At 41.3% G+C, this 24,416-nt stretch overlaps 2 protein-coding genes across 5 annotated transcripts in view; one reads left to right on the top strand and one right to left on the bottom strand.

The window, feature by feature from the left end:
- Positions 1 to 3,995, bottom strand: part of itgbl1 (integrin, beta-like 1) — a 39,030-nt gene extending 35,035 nt beyond the window's left edge. Inside the window, exons 1-3 of the mRNA XM_053877099.1 lie at positions 3,852 to 3,995; positions 3,504 to 3,656; positions 2,050 to 2,252 (exon numbers count right to left, since the gene is read on the bottom strand). Of these exons, the coding sequence (XP_053733074.1) occupies positions 2,050 to 2,252; positions 3,504 to 3,656; positions 3,852 to 3,898 (403 nt within the window). The 5' untranslated portion in view covers positions 3,899 to 3,995. The remainder of the gene's footprint in view (positions 1 to 2,049; positions 2,253 to 3,503; positions 3,657 to 3,851) is intronic.
- Positions 3,996 to 5,560: 1,565 nt separating this feature from the next.
- The window catches only part of nalcn (sodium leak channel, non-selective), a 41,766-nt gene continuing 22,910 nt past the window's right edge, over positions 5,561 to 24,416 (top strand). For 2 of the 4 annotated variants that reach the window (XM_053877492.1, XM_053877490.1), the window contains exons 1-12: positions 5,561 to 5,681; positions 9,137 to 9,253; positions 9,458 to 9,519; positions 10,461 to 10,601; positions 11,978 to 12,160; positions 12,241 to 12,324; positions 12,413 to 12,552; positions 12,619 to 12,747; positions 15,219 to 15,370; positions 15,476 to 15,618; positions 16,237 to 16,341; positions 19,094 to 19,180. In XM_053877492.1, the coding sequence (XP_053733467.1) occupies positions 9,478 to 9,519; positions 10,461 to 10,601; positions 11,978 to 12,160; positions 12,241 to 12,324; positions 12,413 to 12,552; positions 12,619 to 12,747; positions 15,219 to 15,370; positions 15,476 to 15,618; positions 16,237 to 16,341; positions 19,094 to 19,180 (1,206 nt within the window). In that variant the 5' untranslated portion in view covers positions 5,561 to 5,681; positions 9,137 to 9,253; positions 9,458 to 9,477. Of the gene's footprint in view, positions 5,682 to 9,136; positions 9,391 to 9,457; positions 9,520 to 10,460; positions 10,602 to 11,977; positions 12,161 to 12,240; positions 12,325 to 12,412; positions 12,553 to 12,618; positions 12,748 to 15,218; positions 15,371 to 15,475; positions 15,619 to 16,236; positions 16,342 to 19,093; positions 19,181 to 24,416 lie in introns of all 4 variants that reach the window. The other 2 variants (XM_053877491.1, XM_053877493.1) reach the window with 2 other exon arrangements.

Raw genomic sequence — 24,416 nt, 5'->3', positions numbered from 1 at the left:
CACCCTCGAGTCAGGCAGTTGTGGCAAAAATAAAAATATAGATTTTTAATAATTTTGCAATCACTGTTCATAATCAAAATGGTCCATTATGTTAGGTAAAAATGTCTGTATTTTATTGCTTTCATTTTAGGGAAAAACTACTTTTCATATGAATGTATTTTAAGATTTAAAGTTAAAATATAATCAGCAGAGAATTTAGGATTTACAGTACCAAGGGGTAGCAGAGTAGATGTGCTATTACAGAGTGCTATCTTGGTCATATATGGTAGAGCCTGTGAATTTGCCGGCATTAACATGGCTCATAACGTGTAGCAACAGTCGCACTGGCATGTTTGCAGCCACAACAGTTTTCAGAATCGGGGCGGGTCATACGGAAATGATTGACAGCAGGTCACAGTGCTACTTTGTGTTGTTGAATGTGAAACTTTAGAGTCATACGGCCCAAACAATGTAAGAAAAGTTCAGATGTGTACTTGCACTGTCTGCAAATTTAGTCCCAAAAATACAGTATATCGAGTAAAATTTGGCTAATTGTACATTCCTAACTCATGCACAGCAATTTTTCACCAAAATTCTCCCCCATTTTTGGATGTTTACATCGAATTTTCAACATTAATAATCAGCATGTTCGAGCCTAGCTTTGACACCGCAACAGGTCAGGATATTTCCATGCAACTGAATCAGTATCGTATTAAATTTTTCTTTTTAATTTAATTTTATTTCAATAAATTGACTTCAGGGGCTTAGCTTAGCAATAATAAAGACCAAAAGTCTAAAGACATAACGGTTAGACTGGTGCATAATCACTGCATGTTATTTTCTTAGGGCATTTGTTTTTCTGATATTTATCTGTTATTTAAAAGAAAAAAATACTCGCCGCCATATTGTCCAACTACTCTTCTCAAAGAAATATATCCAAGGTCCGGCCCCAGCTGTGGGGTTAATACAGTATAGACCCTGTCCGGAAATGTCAATGTAGCTCTTGACTTAAGGTCGACATTGTTTTCCTCATGGACGTCATCCTTGGTTAAAGAACAGGAATCGTGTTTTCAGAGCTGAAACCAACATTTTCCCGAAAGCAGAGCGATGTCTTTGATCATATCTGTGGGCAGTTGTGAGAGTCGGAGATAAGCCGGCCGCAGGGGGAGACACGTTCTGCTGGAAACCACTGCCGACCAGAAGATGAAGATTTTAAGCACTCGCTGCACTTGGTTGTAGCCAGTAACTGAATGGAAATGAGCTTTCATCTAAGAAGTATGTGTGATGTGAGAGGCCGTCGCTCCCTCCTCTGATGCGTCGAGGTTTCATTTGTGATCCCTGTAGCAGTGAGTGAAACCCCATTATCAGGCTGAAGCAGGGTCTTCTCATTCCAGACTGCTGAACCATAATGAGCTTCTCACAGCAGCCAACTTGTCCGCCCAAATAAATCACACCACCCATCACCAGCATCCGCACACACATACATACACATCTCTATTAGGCCGGCTCTCGATGCCCACATATCTCCATTTAACCATGACACTCATAGCCAAGTGATTACAGGGGCCCCACAAATGGCCACAGAGAACACACCTCACATGTAAATTCCCTCTCAGAAAACATGTAGATGAAGATATTCTGAGATAAGCATCTAAATGTGAGTAAAAAAGCTTGGAGAAATATAAATAGAGAACATAACCAGGGTCATTTATTAAAAAATGGATGGGGAAAAAAATGAAAATTCAGTTATCCTAAATCCTTTAATTTAAAATTTAATTGAAAAATAAACTAAAATATTTCATATATTTGTGAATTATTAATACATTCTTACAGACATTCATTTTAAAAAAGGCGCTAAAATGAAAACTAGCATGCAGGATGGACCCTTGACCTCCACAGCTGGAGAGTCCATTAGGAAAGTGTCTCTGACCTGGGTGTGAGCAGTCTGCTGTATCACTTATACAGAACCTATATTCAAACATGTGGGTGGGCGACGGAGTATCACAGTATCACATTTAAAACATCACAATCCAGTCACATATATATGTATTTTTTTATGGTGGCACTCACCGTTACAAGCCTTCCCATTGTGCATGGCACAGACCCAGTCGTGGCACTCACACCGGGGCCCGTAGAACTTTTCCGGCCCTGCGGCTTGACAAAAGCAGACGCCACAGTCGCACTTGCCTCTTCCGCTGCAGATTTTGCCATCAGGTGTCCTGCAGCGCCGCAGCGCCGAATCTTTAGACAGTTTGCATTCGCCTGTTACCTGCCTGATGGCAAAGATGACTGTTAACTTTATCATAGAAAGTTGTTTTTTTTCCCCTTTCATATCGTGTAAAATAATGCATACAAAATCAACACACATGCACACATTTTACGCAGTGTAATGGTGTAACAATATTTGCCACATTTTTCAATTTGAATGAATTTGGTATATTACAGAATCAAATGATGGAGCCATACATACATTTAAACAACAAAATATTGTTTATTTTACATCAGTTTGACAATAGCACAATAAATCACGATGGTGGCTATATTCAAGTTTGTATATCACCTTATTTAAACTAAAGCACTTTTAATGTCTTGAAAATATTTGTATAAGAATTTCAATTTTATAAGAATTTCAAATACATTCAGAGTAGTGGAAACCCTGGCCATTGTGTAGTGAAAAACATCCCTGAACAAAAGCAAACAGATGCTTTTGTTTGCTTTTGTTCAGGGATGATTCCTCCATGTTTGTTGTTGTTGTTATCATCCTCGCTGCCACGTGTCTTGTGCATCAGTGTGATCAGTGGACCAGGAACTCCTGCACTGACAAAGGTGCAGTGTTGTCAGGAGAGCAAACTGTTCAATTAAATTAAATTAAATATTTTTGTTGTAATTAATTAATTGTAATTGCAGGGGGATCGTAGCCAGTCAAACAACGTGCAGGTTGGCGCTCATGTTGTTCAAATTCCCGTTCTAATCTCTCAGAAGACGGTTGAGATTCCTTCTTGGCTGAAAGTTACAGCTATTACGGTCTTCATTTATATCACTAGATGCCTTTAAGAGAGACGTTCATGCACTTCATTCTGCTCCCTGCTCTGAAGGAAGTTTTGCCTTCTTGCAGGTCTTCCTTCATAACCTCTCACACCCTGGCCTCCGGACAGCTAAAGACTTGACTGAGTTGCTTTTAGAGATGACTTCCATTGTTATTGTCTGGAAAAACTCCAAGATTTAATTCACTCATTCCGTCGCGGTTTCTATTTGATCATTATTATCAAAATATTTTTCAAAAAAATATTAAGTGGGTTCAGTTCAGTGTTGGAACTGAGAGAACTTTCCCAAAATATATTTATGCAAACAATAAAATCCACAATTTCACGCAGCATATCAGAAACAAAGTTGAATAACTTTGTCATGTTGCAGTCCCCAAATATTCTCTTTGTCAGCACGTCCTCCCACCTCCCTCTTCCTGCTTTCTCTCCAGATGCTGCCCGATATAGACGAGAAAAAACAACGCTGTGCAAGGAACTCACCTCAGCGATTGCAACAAAGAGTCCTCCACAACACAGAGCAGAATTAGACTCAGCGGCAGTAGCATGGACTGCTGCAGACACGCAGCGTGCATGTTTAAATCCCAACAAACCTGCAGCAAAGTAGCTTGAAGGAATTTCCCAGCCGTCCTCTCCCTAAACAGACAGGACAGGAAGGGAGTGTGAGAGAGAAAGACAGTGGGAGAAGGAGAGAAAAAGCAGCAGGCTGAGCTTTCAGAGGCCACCAGTCTATACAAGTGCCTTTGATTAGTCTTGACTCTCAGACACAGTCCTGGGCAAGAGTTGGTGCAGGGAAACTGCCAAAAAAAAAAAAAAAAAAAGTTCAGTCACCATTTTGAGATGTAATTAGAAGCAGACTTTTCTTTCCCCACTTCCATTCTTCTGCGCCAGACGATTTATTTATGGTGTCATAGAGGTTCTGTAAGAAAATATCAGGGAAATATAAAGGAAGTCAAACAGCTGCTGCGTACTGCCCAGGAGATGGTAGTTTTCAGCCTCACGACATCAATAACAGACTACTTTTTTTTTAATTCCACAGATAGTTGTAAGCAAATGCATCCGTTAATAGGAAATATTGAGGTCAATACTGCTACTGCTAACCCTGTACTCACCTTTAAAGCATGCAAACTACGGTTGCTTAGTTCTTCTGTTAGCTTCAAATACAACAACGATTCCCACTACAATCACCTGTCGGTAGAATAATGTGCCCCCACATGTGACCCGAGAGCAATCATGACATTTGCATCTATATAATCTAAATCACCCTGCGACTATAAATAGCTCAGACAAACGCCGTCCAGATGGTTTGTGTGTGAGTACTGGGGTTCTCCTGCTTAGGTAATACTTCTTGCCCCTGCCAAGGCATGAGCTTGCCACGTTACCAGCAGAGGCAGAGACAAGGCTTCGCAAGAGACGAATGTGGCGCTCAGATTTGAGGTTTTGAGTCCTCAGATAATCTTGAGAAATGTTTTTGTTAGTGTGCGCCTGGCTATCTGGCTTCAGCAGAGGTAAACACAGTGAGACTCTTTAGCAGGGTGTAAAAGTCTTCATCCAATATATCACCTGGTTAGTACAGTCTTAGCTCAAGCTCAAAGCAAGTGGAAACACTTTAGATGTAATAACTTTTAATAAGATAATTGCTTCCTTATTTACAGTTAATAGTCAATAATTACAGTGTTGTTTCAGTGGCTATTCCAAGGCAGAATTTCGTTGGGCAAATCAGTACTTAAGTACCATAAATTACAGGTTAATATGCAACAAATACGTTCTTTCTTTACGATAATATGTGCTCGATTTTCTACAGTATAACTCGCAAAGTAGCAACAGATTGTTTTCATCTTGTATCATCTCCATCTTTCATTGAAATCACCTGCGTCAAACTCTCAGTTTCTGGAAGTTTTCAGATGAATTGCTGCGATTTGAAACTCTGCGTGTTACTGTAGCTTAGCTTGAACAGCATCATTATGGGTGACAATATTAATATTCATGGAGATGTCCAAGTTTGAGCCAGTGAATTAGATTTTCAGCCAACCATTTAACATTTGCTGCTCTTTTTGGCCTCCTAAAATGACGTGGTGTGCTGGATCTGGGCCTCGAACCATGAGTTTAACACCATATAGTTATAGACAACATTTTAAAGCTTGAACTAAATGTGTACCTGTTCAGTTTACGTCATTTTATTCGCATTGATAAATCAAATTCATCTCCATAAAGTGAATATGCACATGTACAGAACAGTGGACATGTGAGTGATTCAACATACCCACACATTCTCACACGCAAATTCAGTAAAACAATTTATTTTTGTTTTCAAAAATACTTTCTATTTACATTTTGCATAAACTTTCTTACACTACATTAAATGCACTACCGCCATCGTTCCGTCACATTCTGTTTAATTTGATTCAAACACTGGAGGAAAGCATCTCAGTAACAAACGTGTAAACATCAGGAATCGATACATAATCGTTAAACGCGGGCGTGTGATCGATCAGAAGCACGCCGAACTGTCCTCTGTTGCCATGGCGATGACTGCGCGCCCCCGCCGCCGCTGATGTGAGTGCAACCTGCTGCGCGCTCCCTCTCTCCCGCACGATCCCAGAAAACAGCTGATGTCATGGACAAGACGCGACACGGTTGACAAAGCAAAAACGTCTATCCGTAAGTCCCAACACTGCGCTTTTAACCGTCGTGTGTTTTCTGTGGACACGTCAAGTGTCAAGGATGCGACGGAGGCTGCTGCTACCGCTCTGTTAGCATTTTCCTTCCAGGAAGTGGATGCGCGAGCGTCCATCGAACTAGGCCCGTGTCTAATATTCTCATGAATTGACCTCGCTGTCACTTTGCCCTTCCGCGACATGTTACTATAACGTGAGCAAAGAGTTAGCTTTGGCCGTCTTTAGCTTCCTCGTTGGGTTTAGCTTGTCTCTCCTCTCCATGTAGCAGCTTAGCTCCCCTCCGTTTCCATAGTTACGCCTGTGTTATTCATTCAGTTCTCAGTCACTACAGTTGTTGACAGGGCAGTTCATTCAATAGCCACTTGCCCATATGTGGAGCTTGACCCAGGAGGACTCGCTTGTCTTGTTTTTAGGTTCCTTACTGGCTGTGCGGATGTGTCCTTGAGCAAGAGACTGTTTCCTCTCGTGAATAAATTGACACCAGCCTCCATCACTAGCATAGGAAGCCTTTGCTCCAGAGGTCTGTGTTTGGATCTAGCTGTTTCTGCAGATCTCTACTAAGATTTCTGTGTTTATTGACAGAGCCATTGTCAGTGTGTGATAAGACTGTCTCCTTTGGAATCAGATTTGTTCATTCAGGAGCCAATTGAGGGGCTAAACTTAAGACATAACAAGTGTGTCCTACATGAATACAGTGGTTGTTTAGTGTGTAAACTATATATACAGAGCTGGGAAAAAGGTTTTGGACGCTCTTGAAATCGGACAGAATCTTAAATCTTATCATGATAGATCTTTTTTGACTGATTATTGACAAGAAAAACTAAATTCTCGACAGTTTTAACTTCCCACGTCTTGGTATCAAAGTCAACAAGTAACAGAATGTGTTCAAAACTGAACAATAAATTATAACGTTCACATAAGTATTTAGATTTTATGTGGCGACTACAATATGAAACCAAACTTTCCAATATGATAATGTCTTGCATTTACTTTGATTATGATTCTTTCTAATGAAAGGTGAAACTATCTTCTTACATGACCACTGTACTTCGTACATGATATGGTTTTTTGGTATGTAATATTTGTGTAGCTTTTTCACTGGACTTGCTTGAATCACTTGTATTCAATGCACTTATGTCTTCCGTGAGAAGTAACCTATCTGACCATTGGAAGACAAAATAAGGTAAATCTCCTGCAGACTGACACAGCTAGAAGAAGCTCCTTCACAACACATGGTGACAATTACCTCCATGATTTGGGAAGTATACATTATGCCAAGTGTGTAAATTATGAGTATGAATAAAAATAAAGTTGTATGGAGTGAAACAGTCTGTCAAGACTGCGCACAATATTTCACAAGATTTCAGGAGACTTTCAGTTGTTTTTATAACATAGTGGAACCATGGCGCTCGACTGGAATATGTTACATTTGTTGTTACCCATGTTACAGTGTTTCATAACAAGTCAAACATAGCAACAAAAGTGCTTCATGTATCTGAAATGTTTGTGAGATGGCTATGGTGGGACAGGAAGGACAAGATTCAAGACAACTTTCTAGATTTCGGTGTCACTGAGCAGATTCTGTTCCTTTTACTTACTGCAACTGTAGCAATAGACCAGTCCAAATTTTGGGGCAAGGCAGGTGTCCTTCTATTTTCAGCAAAAGAATGTAAAAAAAACTACAAGGAACAATTCAGTTACATGTTATCTCCGTCTTACCTTCAGTTATGTCGGAATTCTTTGTGAGTAATTTGAATAAATAAATCAGCAATTAGCAATTTTCTATGACTTGTTTTCTGCATTTTAGCAGGTCCCACTGTTATTTACATGAGTAATATTGAAATATACATATACAATTAGAAAGAATCCTCAGGCGTTGTTGTGTCCCCACTTCAGTACATGGATTATCCTGCTCTGACTTCAACATATGCTGTAATATATTGTACTATGATGCATGTCCAGTAATGGTTCTGAAATCCAAGAAAAAGTGTGGAGAATTCTGTCCTTCTAAACTTGTGGAAACAAAGTTTGCTGCAAGTACAGATTGACTTAATGTGCCCAGTGACAGCAGCATCTTCCCTGTGAGAATGGTGTCCTCTCTAAATGGAAAAGTAATTGCAGTCTCTGCCACCTATACACCCACATAATAACAGGCAGACCCTGCAATTTTGTTTTCACTCTCCCTCACGTTGCCATCTCCATATGTTAAGTGTAGTAATTATACTTTGAAATTGCTTCTAACAGCATGAGGTCTGCAGGATGGACAGATCCTTTTCTCAGTGTGAAAGCAAAGCATTCCAATATTGTTAGTGCGAGAAGGCAACTCTCACTTCGATATTGATTAGAGTTTTAATATTTGAGCTTGTGAAAAAGCTTTGTAGATGCACGTGTGACACTGTTGTTTACAATATGGTTAATGTATCATTATAAATGCCTATTTGTATTTCAATTCATTATTTTTAGTCAACTTATTTACACTGACATGAGCATGGATCGTACATCATGCGTCACCCCTGGAGATGCATGGGCTAAAATACATCACCATATAAGTAGAATTGCAAAGTAAAGATAGGTACTGTGGTAACAAATAATTCCACTTTGAGTGGCCAGTGACAGGAAGTGTTCACAAGGTACACACATGTGAAGGAAAAGTTAATGAACAGAGGCTCACATGTGCTCTTTGTGTTGTTTTCACATCATAAATTTGACTGGTTTAATGACACCAATACTGCCTTGAGGAGCTATAACCTCTGTTGCGTGGTCCTGCCAGACAACAGCACACTGGGGAAGCACTGAAATAACATGTATTTTATGTTCCAACTGACTCCCAACACAATGACAGTTAAGGTATTCATTCACTGATTTGTGTCTGTCTGAGAAGCCACCCATCAGCGTTGCCGCGGTATGTTGGTAGAGACAAACTGTGGGCCAAATTCATATTGCTCTGGCTGGACTGTACCTCGCACCCCTGGAGTATTCCATGTGTGACGTGTAGAATGCAGGGACCTCCCCACACAGGATTTTGGATGTGGCAACAAAATCAAATTTAAATTTACTGTATCATTATCACTGCTATATAAATTGTGGCAAACACATTGGACACATATTTGATTTGGAAATGAATGACATTGATATACGTGGCGGGAAAAAAAAACGGTTGTATGGTTAATTCAATAATAATAATTAGAACAGACCCACTGGCCATATTTCATGCCCTGCCACCTTCAGCTTTCACAGTGAAGAGAATGAGCCTATTACAGCACCTGCATTCGTCGAGTGGCTGTTCTTGTTCTGAGAGTGATGGGAGGACGAAGCTAAAGACAGGAGGGATGTTTTTTGCTGTGGTGTTTGGGCTGAGCTGAGCCAGAAGGCAAAGCGCCACACTTGACATCTGTGCTCTTAAACTTTTCCCATGTGATCTCTACAATTCATCGACAGCTGCAGCACGACCCAGCTGGACTTTAGGCCATCTCCACTTCTCTTTCTTCTCTCTCTCTGTTTGGCTTCTCCACCTCTCTGGGACCTGGGATGAACGCACCAATGAGGAGCCTCACAGTGAGTAGTCCTCCACTTCAGCCGCTCCATCATCTTTTTCTCCACAACGCCTCTGTCACTCACTCACAGAGCGTGTCGCATATATGCCTGATGTCAGACGTGGTGGCAATTCCTGTCTCTCTGAGCGTACTGTAGATGTGGGTAGTGTATTGTTGTTCACCATATAAACCATGATGTTGACTAACTGTTGTGTGTTATTTACAGGGTATGCCTGATCGCATGTTATGTGCAGTGCTGGAGCAATTTCAGCTTTACTTTTCCCTTTGGTATGTGCGCTTTGTCTCCATTAAGAGTCATTTCTTCTTGTGTTCCTATGTTGAAACAGCCCGTACACTCCTCTGTTTCTTTATACGTACACGCACATAACCTTTTATGCAAACAAGTGACACCAGCCTTAGCCACACCAAACACCTCTGCATTAAGTTTCAAAGATCTCGCGTGATCTTGTCCAACGGTAAGTTACTGGAGCTGCTCTACTGTGAAAACACATGTTTGTGTTCCATGTGTGCAACATTGTGTATCACAATGGCCATTCAACAACACGGCACAGTTATTAAAGACACATTTGTTCTGGCAATTCAAGTCAGGGTAGTACACTTAGTTGAAAATGCATCATGACCGACGACCCACTTGGCCTGCAGTTTGTGTTAAGTCATCTCATTTTGAAAGCATCTGTTTAGCTCAGCTCACTCCAGTCTGTTAATACCAATGGAAGTGAACAAAACAGACCTGGGCTAAGGGCAGCCCGGGGGCCACATCCGGCCCTCTGCCTGTGTCAATCCGGCCCCATGAAGTCTGAGTGAATATAAGTCATTCACAGTAGAAAGGAATTAAGCAATTACATTCATATAAAGTCTTAATTACCTTTTGTCACTATATACTGCACATGTATATATTTTTTCTGTTAATATTACTTTGGTTTTTGGTATTAACATGCTTGGATTGAGTCTGAGAAAAGTAGTTTCATTGTATGGATTTATTTTAAATGCTGCAAACTGTCATTCAACTGGGTTAGCTTGACTTGTATCATGATGCTAATGAAGCATGTTTATATTTTTTAAGTCTATGGCTTGACATTTAAATAAGAATACAGTCACTGTAAGTTGTGGAAGACGATGCCACCACTGCCCAGACTTGGATCTAGCCGGTCTTCAGATATCTCTGATGTTGCTTTGGTCACTGTGATCTGCCTGCGTCTCCCTGTCAGATCCACTCTCTGTATAGCACAGCAAGCCCAAGCATGCTGAAGAGGAAACAGAGCTCACGGGTGGAGACCCAGCCCATGACTGATTTCGGGCCAGATGAGACACTGGCAGACAGCGCTGATATCTTCTGGATCAACAAACCAGTGAGTGTTTTGGTGCTTGGTTGATGACAGCCGGGAAACTAGAACAGAATACTTGTTTGCATCATGACGGCTCTGTAAAAGGTTGTCAAATTCTTCTTCTTCCGACAGTCCTCTCTCTCTATTCCACCGTGACTGCATTCTCCTCTTCACCTTTCCCGATTTTAGTTCCTGTAAACCCATTCAGAGTTTGTAAACAGTGATGAGGTACGATTAAGTGGCTTGCGTTTTGACAGTAGAAGTATTGCGAAGTACAGGTGTTTGTCCAGCGTGAGAAGGCTATCCACATAGGATTTCTGTGAGCATTTCACTCTGCTTTACCTTTAAGGTAGAGTAGATGTTTAAGATGCTCACTAAACTTTAGTTCATGGTTAGAAAAATATGATACTGTGAATTCCGGACCATAGAACACACCTGAGTTTAAGCTGTGCCCATTAAATTTAAGAAGAAACTAGATAGAAAGGAGAAGATTTTTCATGTACATAAGCTGCTGCACGTGCAGTGATGCGAGCTACGTTGTAGGATAGACTTAAAAATAGCATCCCTTCCAAGCAAGTTTTGAAAACAGGGTCCAGCATCATGAATGATGATGAAAACAGACTCGGTAATGAATTTAACATGCATCATGCTGTCATATTATTAGACTTGTCACATCTAAAACAATGAAATTGCAGGCAATTCAATGACATTAAAGTGCTCAAGGCTCTGTTTTCCCGGCACTTTCTTCCACTGTTCCCAGAGCTCAGGGCAGCAGCTGAGACCTGCTGTGGAAGCGGAGCTCAAGGAACACCAGAGCAGTAGAGGAAAGCATCAGGACGCACACAGACAGACAGACCAAGACAAGACCAAGCTATTTAAAGGTTGAGACTGAGACAGTTTTTTCTGTTGGTCTTGACCGGTCTTGAATAGAATTCCAGAGTCCGCCCTGTCCCAGTCCGAGTAAAACATTTGAGACTGAGACTAGCCTGAGACCCCGAAAAGTGGTCTTGACACCCCCCGCACTACAATAGTAAACACTTTTGGTTTCATTGGTCTGATGTGTCGAGACTTTATGTTTTGATGGCAAGAAGCACTTAAAAATCCACATTGTTTAAGAAGCAGTGTTTGAAAAAAGTAGCATCTTATAATCCAGAAATTACGGACTGTTGACTGTTAGCGCAGTCAAGTATATGTTTATGTCTGGGGAAAAGTTTGTTCGTCATTATACGCATTGAGTGCAGCTCAAGGGGAAGCAGTCATGCAGTGTACTGTGCACTTGTCACATGCAATTTGCGATATGTTTACCTCTTTGGGAAGTTTCAAAGGTAAGCACTCCATTCCGGCAACACTTTTAACAAGGTAATTCCCTTTTGTTTCTCGCGTCTGTCGCCTCTCCGCAGTGGGTTCACACTCTCCTCAGAGCGTGTGCCATCATCAGCGTGACCTCTGTGTGCATGAACACGCCCAAGACCTTCGAGCATTACCCGCCGCTCCAGTATGTCACCTTCAAGCTGGATACCCTGCTCCTGTTCCTCTACACCTCAGAGATGATTGCCAAGATGCACATCAGAGGAATTATCAAGGTAGCAGAACAAGAACAAATAAATGGCCTTCTCGTACAAACCGGCCTTTTCATTGGCACCTTGCTTGCTCTGCTTTCTAGGGGGAGAATTCCTACATCAAAGATCGCTGGTGTGTTTTCGATGGGTTCATGGTGTTTTTCATCTGGGTGTCTCTGGTCCTGCAGGTACCAGTCCTCCGACAGTTATAATTCTCGTATTTGCTCTTTCGCTTTGCCGCAATGAGTCTTTAATAACGCCTCCTCCTTGTTTCAGGTCTTTGAAATAGGAGGGCTTGTGGATCAGATGTCTCCATGGGGAATGTTAAGAATCCCCAGAGCGCTCATTATGATCCGGGCCTTCAGGATTTACTTCCGCTTTGAGCTTCCCCGCTCCCGCATCACCAATATTCTCAAGTATGATACCGAGGTCTTTCCTTGCGTCATTGTTGCATGCATCAATTTGTCCTCTTTTTTTGGCAGACGCTCCGGGGAGCAGATTTGGAGTGTGTCCATATTTTTGCTATTTTTCCTTCTCCTTTACGGAATTCTGGGAGTTCAGATGTTCGGGACCTTCAACCATCACTGTGTGACCAACGACACAGAGAAGGGGTAACAGTTTTGTCAATGTCTTTTGTGATGCCTATTCATTTCACGCATTGCGTCGCTCAAAATCAAAACGCAACTGACGTTACCCCAATACGTAGCAACTTATCATGTTGCATGTTGTACTTTATCTGTCTCGATGAATAAATAAATTATGATTTTTATTTCTTCACAATTACATGCCATTTTGAATGTAAAAGTATTTCAAAATATATTCACTCACCTGGAAGCTGTGTCCCAGAAATGGAGATTTTGGCTTTTCCAGTTTGTCCCTCAAGACTTCCATTAGGAATTGTAATTCAATCTTCTTCTTATTCTGTTTGCTGTGCTGCCAGGAAAATGAAACCATGTAATGTTTAATCCTCTAATTGCCACTTCCTACTCTAATTAGCAGCCCGAACGCAAACCAATGATAGTTCAGCCTGATTAACCGCTGACGGTCACTCGCTGATTGATTCTAACTGATTTTGACGGCGGCTCATATTTCATCAGCGTCACTGTGTAACGCCGTTTTGCATTCATGATATGTACATTTTCCAATTATCACTTTTTATCAATTATTTCTGGGCTAAATTAGTGTTGTTGTAGAAATGTATTTATTATAGTAATGAATGACTGTATTGCATAGTTATTCATGTCGTAGCAAATATATATTGATGCTTGCATTACAAAAAAAGTTATTTTCGTCTTTCTATTTGTCAGAAATATAAATCTAAAAAGATATCATCATCATCATTAGGAATGTCCCGATCACGATTTTTGATGCCGACCACGATACCGATCGCATCAATTGGCAATGAATTTGTAATCGAAATGATGAGACATTTTGTGTACATGATGTGAAAAAATGAACATTAAATCATTTTAATTCAGACACATTTTTATATACCTCTTAAAGGAGGCAGAAAAATAGAAAAACCTTGCTGAGTGCAGCAATTATTCTGTCAAAAGGACAACTGAAAAACATTTACTTTGATGTGAGACGTTGCAGGTGAATCTAAAGACTGTTTTATGTCCGTGGAATATTGACATACAGTGGCACGACTCTGAGACAGAAAGCATTAATGGAAGTTATTTTCAAAAGTTTCAGATTCAGGTGGCTAACGAATGCTGCACCTGACTCCAAAAACGGCGACAGATCCGGTCGTTTCCTTTTCCGTCACCGCTTAAACGACACCTGAGAAAGGCTTGTCATATAAGTCAGTGAAATTAATAATTTTTGCTTATTATTCCGAATGTCATGCTCGGAGCGGCGGATGTTGCTAAGCGTCAGCTACGCTAACAGCCTGCTGCTGAGAAGCGCTCTCACTTTCATGAGCCCAGAAAACTCTCTGTGCTCTGTCAAGTGCTGGAGCTTTAAATGGCGTCTTTAATTCAGCATTTTCCCGTGCATGTGCTGGAGGATGCTAACTGACAGATTGAAAGAACCTCCACAGAAGACATGCCACTGCTTAATAAACAGCAAGTCCGAAGGAGCGGACGCATCACTACCAGCGAGGCAGATATTAGAGATATTAGAGGGCAGAGACTCTGTGGAACACCAGAGATGAACATGCTGTGGATTTAGCATTTGACATAGATAAATATGACTTGACAGCAACTCGATCTGAAAGTACAGGAAATCTAATTATTTCTGGGGTTGTTTTTGGTTCTCATTGCTCTGGCTCTTTGGGTGGAAAGGATAGATGGTGGTTTCAGGAGTCAAACATAGTCTCGGTCATTTTAATGGTGATCTTCTGCTGGAGGTTAGTTGAGGCTCCATGGCAGGCTGATGTGTGGATCAGTCAGGCGTCAGGAGCAGGGAGATGGTCAGGCTTGTGGTTAGAACCATGCATGAATAGACTGACAAGTTGGCAGCTTGGCAGATTATTCTGACGGGTTGAGACTGGCTGCAGCACACCTATGAGGACGGGGAAAAGTGGATCAGGAACTGCACCCTTATCTCATAATGCACGCATGCTGAGCAGGAGGAGAAGCTGAGACAGGCAAAAATCTTGTTTTTTTTCAATCTTATTATTGGAGGATTGACAGGAGATGCATCACTTGATCATGATATGAATCGATGGAGGGTCTCACATTCATAGCTCTTACATCACTCCGTAACAATTCAATATTGCTGTGCTCTTTTTCCCAAATCCCTCATATGCCCCTGATGGAGTGTTTTTCAAATCTGTCACTGGAGGACAGATGTGTCTAATCTCTGCGCGCCCTTGCCACAATGTCATAGCTCTGTAGCTGCTGACACATGAGGGATTTGATGGGAAATGTTGGGGGGATTGGCAGAGGATGGATTGTATTAGTATGAATATTAAATAAAAACGACGCGGCCCCAATGGTTTTTCAAGGTTCTCCTACACTGTAAGATCTCAATGCAAAGAAAAGATTGGTCAATCATTGTGAATTCACTTCAACAAAAAACAATTCGGGGGAAGGTAGTTGAACTTGTTTTACAATTTTAACTTAATTTTTCTTTGCAGTAATGTAACGTGGAACAGCTTAGCCATCCCTGACACCCACTGTTCCCCTCATGGTGAGGGTTACCAGTGTCCTTATGGGTTCAAGTGCATGGACCTTGAGGAACTGGGCCTCAGCAGGCAGGAGCTGGGCTATAGTGGCTTCAATGAACTTGGTAAGTGGTGTAAACATACCTGAATAATCTTCAGCCACATTTTCTCATTAATATTCTACCACTGTTGGTGGGATACGGTGATCATCTGTGTCTCTTTGTGTTCAGGTACAAGTATCTTCACTGTGTATGAGGCAGCATCGCAGGAGGGCTGGGTGTTCCTCATGTACAGAGCCATCGACAGCTTCCCTCGCTGGCGCTCCTACTTCTACTTCATTACGCTCATATTCTTCTTGGCCTGGCTGGTCAAGGTTTGTGTTCCTATTCATCAGTGAATGTTTGCCTTCTGTGGTTATTGTCAGTTTTGTTAAAATAATATTTACAAGAGGTTTATTGTCGCTATTTGAAGATGACAGTCTCAATTAAAGGTGTTTTATGAGATTTTTTTCCTGCAGCAGTTTTTGCTATATTCTTGTGGTGTGGAAGGGTGGTCAAAAGGGTTGGAGTTATCTATTATCAGTGATATTGACATAACTCACTGTTCTTATGAACCTGCAAACTCTTAAAACACATCCCAAAAATATCGAGTTTAAAGCCCAACATTGGTACTGATAAATATGACTGGAAATAATAATAATCACATTCCCCGTTTACCATTTTTCTATAGCAATTGGAAATAATGTCCGATTTTCTTCTCAAAATGTGGAGTTAAAATAAATTATACCTACATAAAAAAATCTGTTTGTGCCTTAGCTACTCCTATGAATGTGAATAACACATTTATTGGAAATTAAGTTCCCCTATTGCTAATTTCCTCTCTAAAAATAAAGATAAAGGAGCATATTCCCGTTACTTTTTTTTAATATGTCGTTCAGTTGTCTTTACACAATTCAAAATGAATGTATTTTCTTCTTGCTTTTCCATTTTAGAATGTCTTCATTGCAGTCATCATTGAAACCTTTGCTGAGATCCGAGTCCAATTTCAACAGATGTGGGGGTCCAGAAGTAGCACCACATCTACTGCTACAACACAGGTAACCGCTGATGAAAAAAAATAAACTGCTATTTTTACCCTGCACACTTTAGAAAATAAATCATTTATTGTCAGATGAGCAAACTACTGTAATTGCTGGACTATAAGCCGCTACTTTTTTTCTTTTGAACCCCGTGGCAACGATAGGACAGATATATGGTTTTTTACATTCTAAAGGGCGCCATGCTGCCAAAATATTGAGCCTTGTCACATAAAACAGATGACATCAAAGCGTTTTATTGGCCTTAATGCCCTCATAATGCGCTGCTTGTGTGGTGCGGAGACAAGAAGCAGCAGCTGAGACCGGCTGTGGTGTCGAAACTTCGGACACATGGTCGAATTTTGAGCCCTTTAATGTCAATAAAAGATGTGACTAGTTCATGATCAAGTTCAGAACATTGCTGTTTGTTTCATGAGTCGGTTTCCACACTGGAGCCCGTTTGTTCAAACTGGTTTAGAAGTGATCCTCATGCATTTTTAAGCCGGCTGCACCACTGCACCTGCAGCTTGTAGACTTGTGCGGCCTATGCATGAACAAGATCTGTTTGAAGATTTATATTTCCTTCTTAAATTTCGTGGATGTGGCTAATATTCAGGTCCACTACATAGTCGCTATAGAATTCACAGGAAATAGAATCAGTATGAATTCTGTGTTGCTGCATAAAACCGTGATGTCAGATGGGCCTCTTGCGGGACCTAGTAAACAAATGCATGTGTCCTGGGATAAATGTGCAAATGTAAGTTTGGGAGGTCTCATTGTGGTACATGATTTAATTGCTCAGAATCAGAGGGTCCCTTGACCCATAAGTGCAGATGGCCTGACGCTATAATGCATTGCATAAATGGACACATCTCTGGGTACCAGGTAGTTGCCAAATCTCTGGAGGGACGTAAGTCCTGTGTTCTGTAAGTTGTGGTGCTTGGACTTTAGTAGAGACATGCTGCTAAATAAGAGGGTATATTGAGCAGCTACTTTGTACCTAATGCATGAGTGATGGTAAAAGGGGCGTGTTGTTGTATTCCCTCCATGGTATTGCGACTAATGAGGCATGAATCAAAGGACTGAAAACGAAAAGTTGAACAGGAAGGCAGAAATAGCTTCCTCTTACAGCAGTCCTCACAAACTATACTACAGGGAAGAGCGTCGACCTTGGAGACTATCTGTCATTCTCGCTGATATCTCTTAAAACCAACCACAATGTTCTGCCCCAATCCTTCGCTGAAGGAAAACTAATTAGAGTGGTGTAACTCTTGACTGCCATTCAAAGGCTGTAATTGTTGCTTCCATTCATCCTCTTCCCCTGAGAGGAAGTTTGGCACCAGCTGCCCCTGGGACCCTGCCACTCTCTTCATGACTACCCTGTATCTGCTTCGCCCATTTTGATTAAGGCTTTGAAATTGGATCACACTGTAAATTATGCATTTTTTTTTTTTCGCTGATGATAAATACAGGGATTAATCCGTGTTTGTTTCACGGGATCGGAAGTTCTTCTCGAGAGGTTTGCGTGTTGGCCTGGAAGACAGTTGAGTCACGCTCCACTCATTACTCTGAGTTGCTTTTAGTGGTGTCACTTAAAAAAGATCAGGTGAAATATCCAGACTTGGTTTGGGCTCTCGTAGCTTTGAAAAGCTTCCGCCGAGTATGCTACGTGATCGTCGTCTGTCTGTCTGTTAGCAAAGAAGAACGGATTGGCTTATAAGCAATGGGGACCAGATGATTCCAAACTACCATGAGGCTCCATAAATCATTTGGAAAATTCTTGTAAAACTTTTGACTAGCTGCTGCAGCCAGCGCTCCAAATAGTCAAGTGAGTTCCATTAGGCTTCTGCCATCTACTGTCAACTCATTTGAATTTGACCAAAAATATTAATGCTTATTGGTGTTGTGTCCTTAAACAAGTAACATCCGACTTACGACCTGCTCGACTTATGTCCATCCGTACTTACTACCACGTCCAGCAGATGCTTTTTTTTTATTCAATGTCTGGCACCGCAGCACGTAGCAGCCCGGCAACACGTACGACAGTTACGGCAGCACAGTATCCCAGCATCTCAGTACCAAGTACCTATAACCCTCGCTATTTTTAATGGCATTCGATTTACGTCCAAGCCGACGTCCGACCGGTTGGTCGGAACCAATCCCAGTCGTAAGTCGGATGTTACTTGTATGCCTGTAAACCCGTCCAGGGCCTCATTAGCCACTGGCCCTGAGTAGCCTTGATGTACCCCTCATCTTCTTGACCACCGTGTTTAACCCTAAAAACAAACGGGTCATTTTTATGATGCTTGATAACCCCTGTGTGAACCGTTTCTCTAGTAAACTCATTTTCTTTCCGCTCATTTGCCCTTATATTACAGAGGCTGCGATCCAATTAACCAAATTCACAGAGCACTTTCGCTCACATCAGCTGAGCATGATGTTCATTTTCATCACAAACTTAGTAGCAGCAATCAACACTCTATTAACTCTTGACTTTTTTTCTCATTTTGTTGTTGTAATTAGGGTTTTTTTTTCATCCCACTAAGGCTGCTAAGATTATTAGCAAGTTGAACCTGTGAGCTATATCCTTTCACACTGGGACATGGATTCAGTTTGTTGCGCCTTAAGCTGTTGTTGCGGTCACAGGTGCTTTATTCAGCTGCAGCCAAACAGGCAAAGCAGCTGAGTGTTGGTTTCATTTCAGATCTGGGCTTGTTATACGTGTTAATTTTAAGTGGTTCGGTGCCAGTCATCTTCTTTCCTTGTGCCTCAGATGTTCCATGAAGACGCTGCTGGCGGATGGCAGCTTGTTGCTGTGGACGTCAACAAGCCACATGGCAGAGCACCTGCATGCCTTCAGGTGAGCAAACGTCGTAATGCATGAAAATACCCGGCAGATGATGTTCTGGTCCGGAGGACTTGTTTTATTCATTTGTGATTACTCAGCATTTATTTTTGGCCCACGTTGAAGCTGTTACAGCTCTTTTTTGGCTATGTTGGATCAATGAAGCTGCTGATCATGAGATCTTTAAATGTAGGAGAGGCTTTACTCTTTAGACCTTGACTTGGCCTCAGCAGTTGCTTGTAAACAATTTATCTACTAACTGGATCTTAGCTAAGCAGTTTTCCAGTGAAGTTCAGACGTGTCAAACTCAAGGCATGGGGCCAAATCTGTACTGTCAGGCCCATTTGAGCTTTAAAAATGTTTGAAAAAATATAACTAAATACTCATTTAAAGCAAACCTACAAGTACATCAGCTCGAATGCTGTTGATTTGGTGACCTCCAAAGTGTATTTTGACACTTCTAGTTAGCCACTGCAGTCTGTTTCCGCTTTTGTTTTTGGTAAAGGGACAATAACTGTTCAGCCCATGACTTCTGTCTGAAAATGTGGTCCCTTCCACATTAGAGTTTTGTCCCCCGGCAAAACACCGCTTTCTACATGTAGGGGAAGTTTAAATTATCAATGTGATCTCATAAAACAAACAAAAAACAGAACGTGAAACTATATCAAACTCAAGACCTGCTGCTGCAAAATTTCTTGTTAAAGCCTGTCAAAACTAGATCCCAGCCAATATATATTAATGTCACCAGGCATACAATATTCAGGATTTTTGGTTTTCTTTCTTATATGTCAAAAATGTATCTCTGAATTGATGCAGATGGAAGATAGATTGCTGAAAGGTGGAATGGCAGATGTAAATTGTGGTACATAAGGACTGCCAGTTGTAGACTTTGATAAATGCCTGTGACTTGTGCTGTGTATAGAATTTTGGTCCCTTGCGTGATTGAGTTTGACACCCCTGCTTTAAATGCTGGGATTGATCTGAAAGAGATCTTGTGCTTGCTGCATGGAGCTGCAGAACATATATCTGCTGTGAAAATGAATGGGTTTTAAATGACATGTTCATGATAGACACCACTGTCACCTCATGTAGGCATGGTTCTGTCTGTGCTGCTTTTAAGATAAGCTGAAATCAGCAGGTGTTTGTTGCATCCTGTGCTCTGTTGATCCTAGCAGTGTGGTGTGGTGAGAGAATCTGTGGGCCAAATGCTCTTCCAACGCTAAGTATACAAAACCAAATTTCACTCACAGTTGCCTTTGAGCTGATTTCAACTTTCTGTATGTACTATAGATCACAATAAACTATGATACTGCTGTATGATAGCGACACGTTTTAGACAGTATTTGTCGTGTCAAAAAAAAAAGACGTTGTGTTGCGGCCACATCTTGTTTTAATAACTTCCCCATTTGATAAAGTAACAAGAGAGGGCAAGTCGCATTTAATGTGGATGTACCTTGAAAAGATCTGCATTATGGGACTTATTTTATTGTATTTTAACTGAGAATGAGATGATTTTGCTGGTCATTGATAGTCAGAACCTCAGCAGGAGGATCTGGCCTAAGTGATCTGTGGTTCTTGGGAACTGAAACTGGACAAATTGGAACATTTTCATCCCATTATATTCAATATTTCATTTGTTCTTATGTCTTTTTTGTGCTGCAGTGTACCTAATGCCATTCATTTTAGCCCTGGGCTCTACTGGGATCCAGTTCTGCAGGGTGTTTATGGAAAATTTCCACCTGACACCAACAAATATGTCCTTTCTTGACAATGAGCCCACTTTTAGTAAATCACCTAGTGTGTAAACTAAATGAGGTGCCAGCCACTGACACATCAACAGCCTTTTAGGGCAGTCTCCGCTGAAAGTGGAAACGTGTATGTTGAGCTTCCCTCCCTTCAAATATCCCCTCACTCCTTGGATTTTATGTTTTAAGTTGGTTTCGGATTCGGCATGGTACTGGTGTCGGCCAGGATCGACGTTGGCTACAAACTTCTTCAACTTTCTCCAAGCTCCTTGGCTCGCATGAGACAGTATCACGGCTAGCTGTGCAGACATGCGGAGTGACGACAGACCATGCAGACTGCCATCTGCAAGTGCAGAGGGAGACAAGTGGGTTTCTGATCTGCTCTGCCTGGCTCCAGAGTAATTGGCCGTCAAATGATTAAAATGTTTCAGCGCTGCCAGGTGGGCGTGTGTGTTTCTCCCTGTGTGTCTTGTGCCGAAGTGCTGCACGTCTGTTCATACCTCGGCACACCGGACTGTCACCATGACAATTTTCCCGTTGATGGCAGCCTGTTTGTGCGAGTGTGAGCGTATCGGTTCAAATCCGTTTTGCTCCAACAGACAGCCGCAGTTGGAGATAACACCTAATTGATTACCCACCGACTCCGTTTGGAGGCACCATCTTTCCTTCCGGTGGGACCACAGTCCAAAATAGCTTTTAACACACATTTGCGTCGAAAATATTTATCTGTCAGAGTGAGCGTGATCTAGCAATAATTGTTTTGTTCACAGAGTGGCACTTCATTGAGGCCTGTCATTGTCTGCCGTCCTTTCTTGACCTCATTTCACTGCAATTACGTGTTATTGAGTGTGACCAGAGCTGTGACTAATGTCCTAATGCACCCTGTGAAATTTACTTCCCCACTAACTTTCCTGGAAGTAGATGCAGCCTCATGCTGACTGTCATGTTTATTTCAACAAAATAAGTTTGAACAGCAGATTGCAAATGAATTTGGTTAATTCTAAAAACATATTTGTCATGGAAACTATTGTACTTTATTGGATGTTTTTTTAATAAATTAGTCGCGGTTAGTTGCATTTTAATAGTCAGTACCATGATGGTCAACGTTAGGGAGCAATCTGTTTTAGTCTCCTTCACCGTGGAATTTTTGGCCATGACATTCTTTCACCTGAAATTGGTGCACCCTGTGAAAGAAATGCAATTAATCAGCATTATTTGTGTCAATTAATTGCTATTTTCTTGTGGTAATTAATCTAAATGAACGAGTTAAAGTCCCAGCTGAAGTTTATACGGGTTTGGAATTGCAAGTTAAAGTGTGCGGTCTGCTGTTTGTTGCTGATTCAAGTAGCCAGGTTTATTGATACAGTTATTTCCTTCTTTTTGACAGGAAGACAAATCGCTCCATTCAAGGGTTCACTGTTATAAATGAGATAAACTTTCATTCTGTTGCTTTTACTTTCAGTGGCAGACAGGACATTGTCTGTCAGTGGTTGCCTAGTTAAACATTTTCACATCCTGTTTACGTAATTATGGAATGCATGGCTTTGGCCTATCCATCTCATTCTCCCTGAGCCACAGGAGCAGATGGAGCCAATCCCAGCTTCACTGGCGTCTGTGACTGGTTAGGCTTCAAAGTTTAAGGCTTCAAAACCTTTGTCTTATCTCCTTTGAGTGACACCTGCCCATCTATGGCAACAAAATATGTCTTATTACTTGTTCGACTTAATACTGTTGTGGAAAAGACAACATTACTTACTATCGATTGAAATATTTCAACTACTGACTTCATCAACAAGTCATTTTTTTCAATCTTCATGAGCAAAAACATAGCCAACCTTGCCTTTTGAGCACAGCAAACTGATCTGGAAACCTGGTTCTGGCAGTGGTGTTCGGTGTGGTGGACAGGAAAATAATAGATAGTATCTGTTTGATCAGTGTGTGCAGTCAGTCCTTACATCCAGTTGTGTTCTTGGTGATGCAGAGCCTCTCGATGGAAATGTATGTGGTGCTGCTGTACATTCACTTTCGTATACACTGTACAGTGATCTCTTCACCAGGTAACCTTTTCCGTCACTATTTCCCTTCATCTACTAAATTAAAATTACATTGCGGAAAATGAAAATGTATCTTTTAATTCAACACTATATCTACTATCAAAATACACGTCAAGTACTGTATGACTCTCACTTCTTAATCCCTAATGTAAACAGACTAAAACCATCTCAAATGACGGAATGCGGTGATGGCTGATGTCGACAAATCCCGAGAGTTCTCTATCCAGCCAGCTCTGTGTGCGTGTCAACGTCTCAATAATACACTAACAGAAAGAGCCTTTTTCCTCTTTGGCACTCTGAGTGAGCAGACGGCGCATGAGGAAACAGCCTCCCTGTGTCTTGATGGTGTTAACCGTTGTAGCCTCTGGAAAAGTTCCAACAATTATGTTTGTTTCCTCCAGATGATCAGACTTGTCTGAGTGCTGCTAACTGTTGACTCACTTCTTCTGGGACTGTGGTCAGACAGCCTTCAGTTTGAGAACGTCAGGCATTAAATTGGCTCGCTGTGAAGAATGCCACTGTGAAATGTTTGATGACTAATAAGGCACAGTTGTTTATTTCCTTTCAGTCAGAAGTTTTTCTAAGTCACCTTTAATAGCACTGTGCCTGCTGGAACAAACAAACAGAAGCCTCGGTACATGAATAAGGATTAAAGCGAACATGCTGTGGGTGCCGTGAAAGCAGGTGAAATTGCCTTCAATTTAGTACCAATTCAGTCCCAGAAAATATATATGAGGTTCTTCATCCTATTTGATCATAACATTCAGAATTTTTTTAGTCTCCTGATCAGCTATACTCTACCACATTCACCTGTCTGTAGCACCATAGAACTCAATGAGTAGGAAAATGCTTGCCTTTTGCCTCGCCACACTTTTCACATAAGAGCATCATTTGAAAACCACCAGAATGTTGCCGTTTCAAAAGTGAAAAGAGCTTGTTACTATTGTCTTCGTTTTGCCTGTTTGTTCTCGGCTATAACGATGGATGCGTCGGGGTGCGACGACCGTTGTTGAGTGACAGCGAGTCAGCGTACCTGAGTTGTGATGTTTGTAGCTTTGTGTCGCTTATTTATAGACATCTGTTGCTGTTGTTGTGCAGTGACAGTTTTTTGAGGGGGAACATCATCAAAGCTGGGAGACGTTCTTGTCTGGGCGGGTGCCTAAACAATATAAAGCTCTGGGAAACTCATCAAGGCGAAGATCTTTTGCCATTGAAAGAATGAGCAGAACGTCTTTCACTGATGTTCATTGCCACTGTAGAACTAAATAGACGCAGTAAATAGTGTTAGTTTGGTCAAAAGGACATCTCCTCTGATCTGAATTATACTTTCAAGTTCTCAGTAAGTGTAAGTATAGTGCTAGTGTAGTAGGTATATACTTCTCATCCAATAATTCAATGTACATTTAAAGTTCACATTATTTATCGGCGTAAACTAAAATAATGCACCATATG

Source organism: Synchiropus splendidus, chromosome 10 (genome assembly GCF_027744825.2).
Source record: "Synchiropus splendidus isolate RoL2022-P1 chromosome 10, RoL_Sspl_1.0, whole genome shotgun sequence".
Lineage (NCBI taxonomy): Eukaryota > Metazoa > Chordata > Actinopteri > Syngnathiformes > Callionymidae > Synchiropus > Synchiropus splendidus.
Note: the sequence above shows the minus strand (reverse complement) of the source record. Positions and strands in the feature narration are given on the sequence as shown.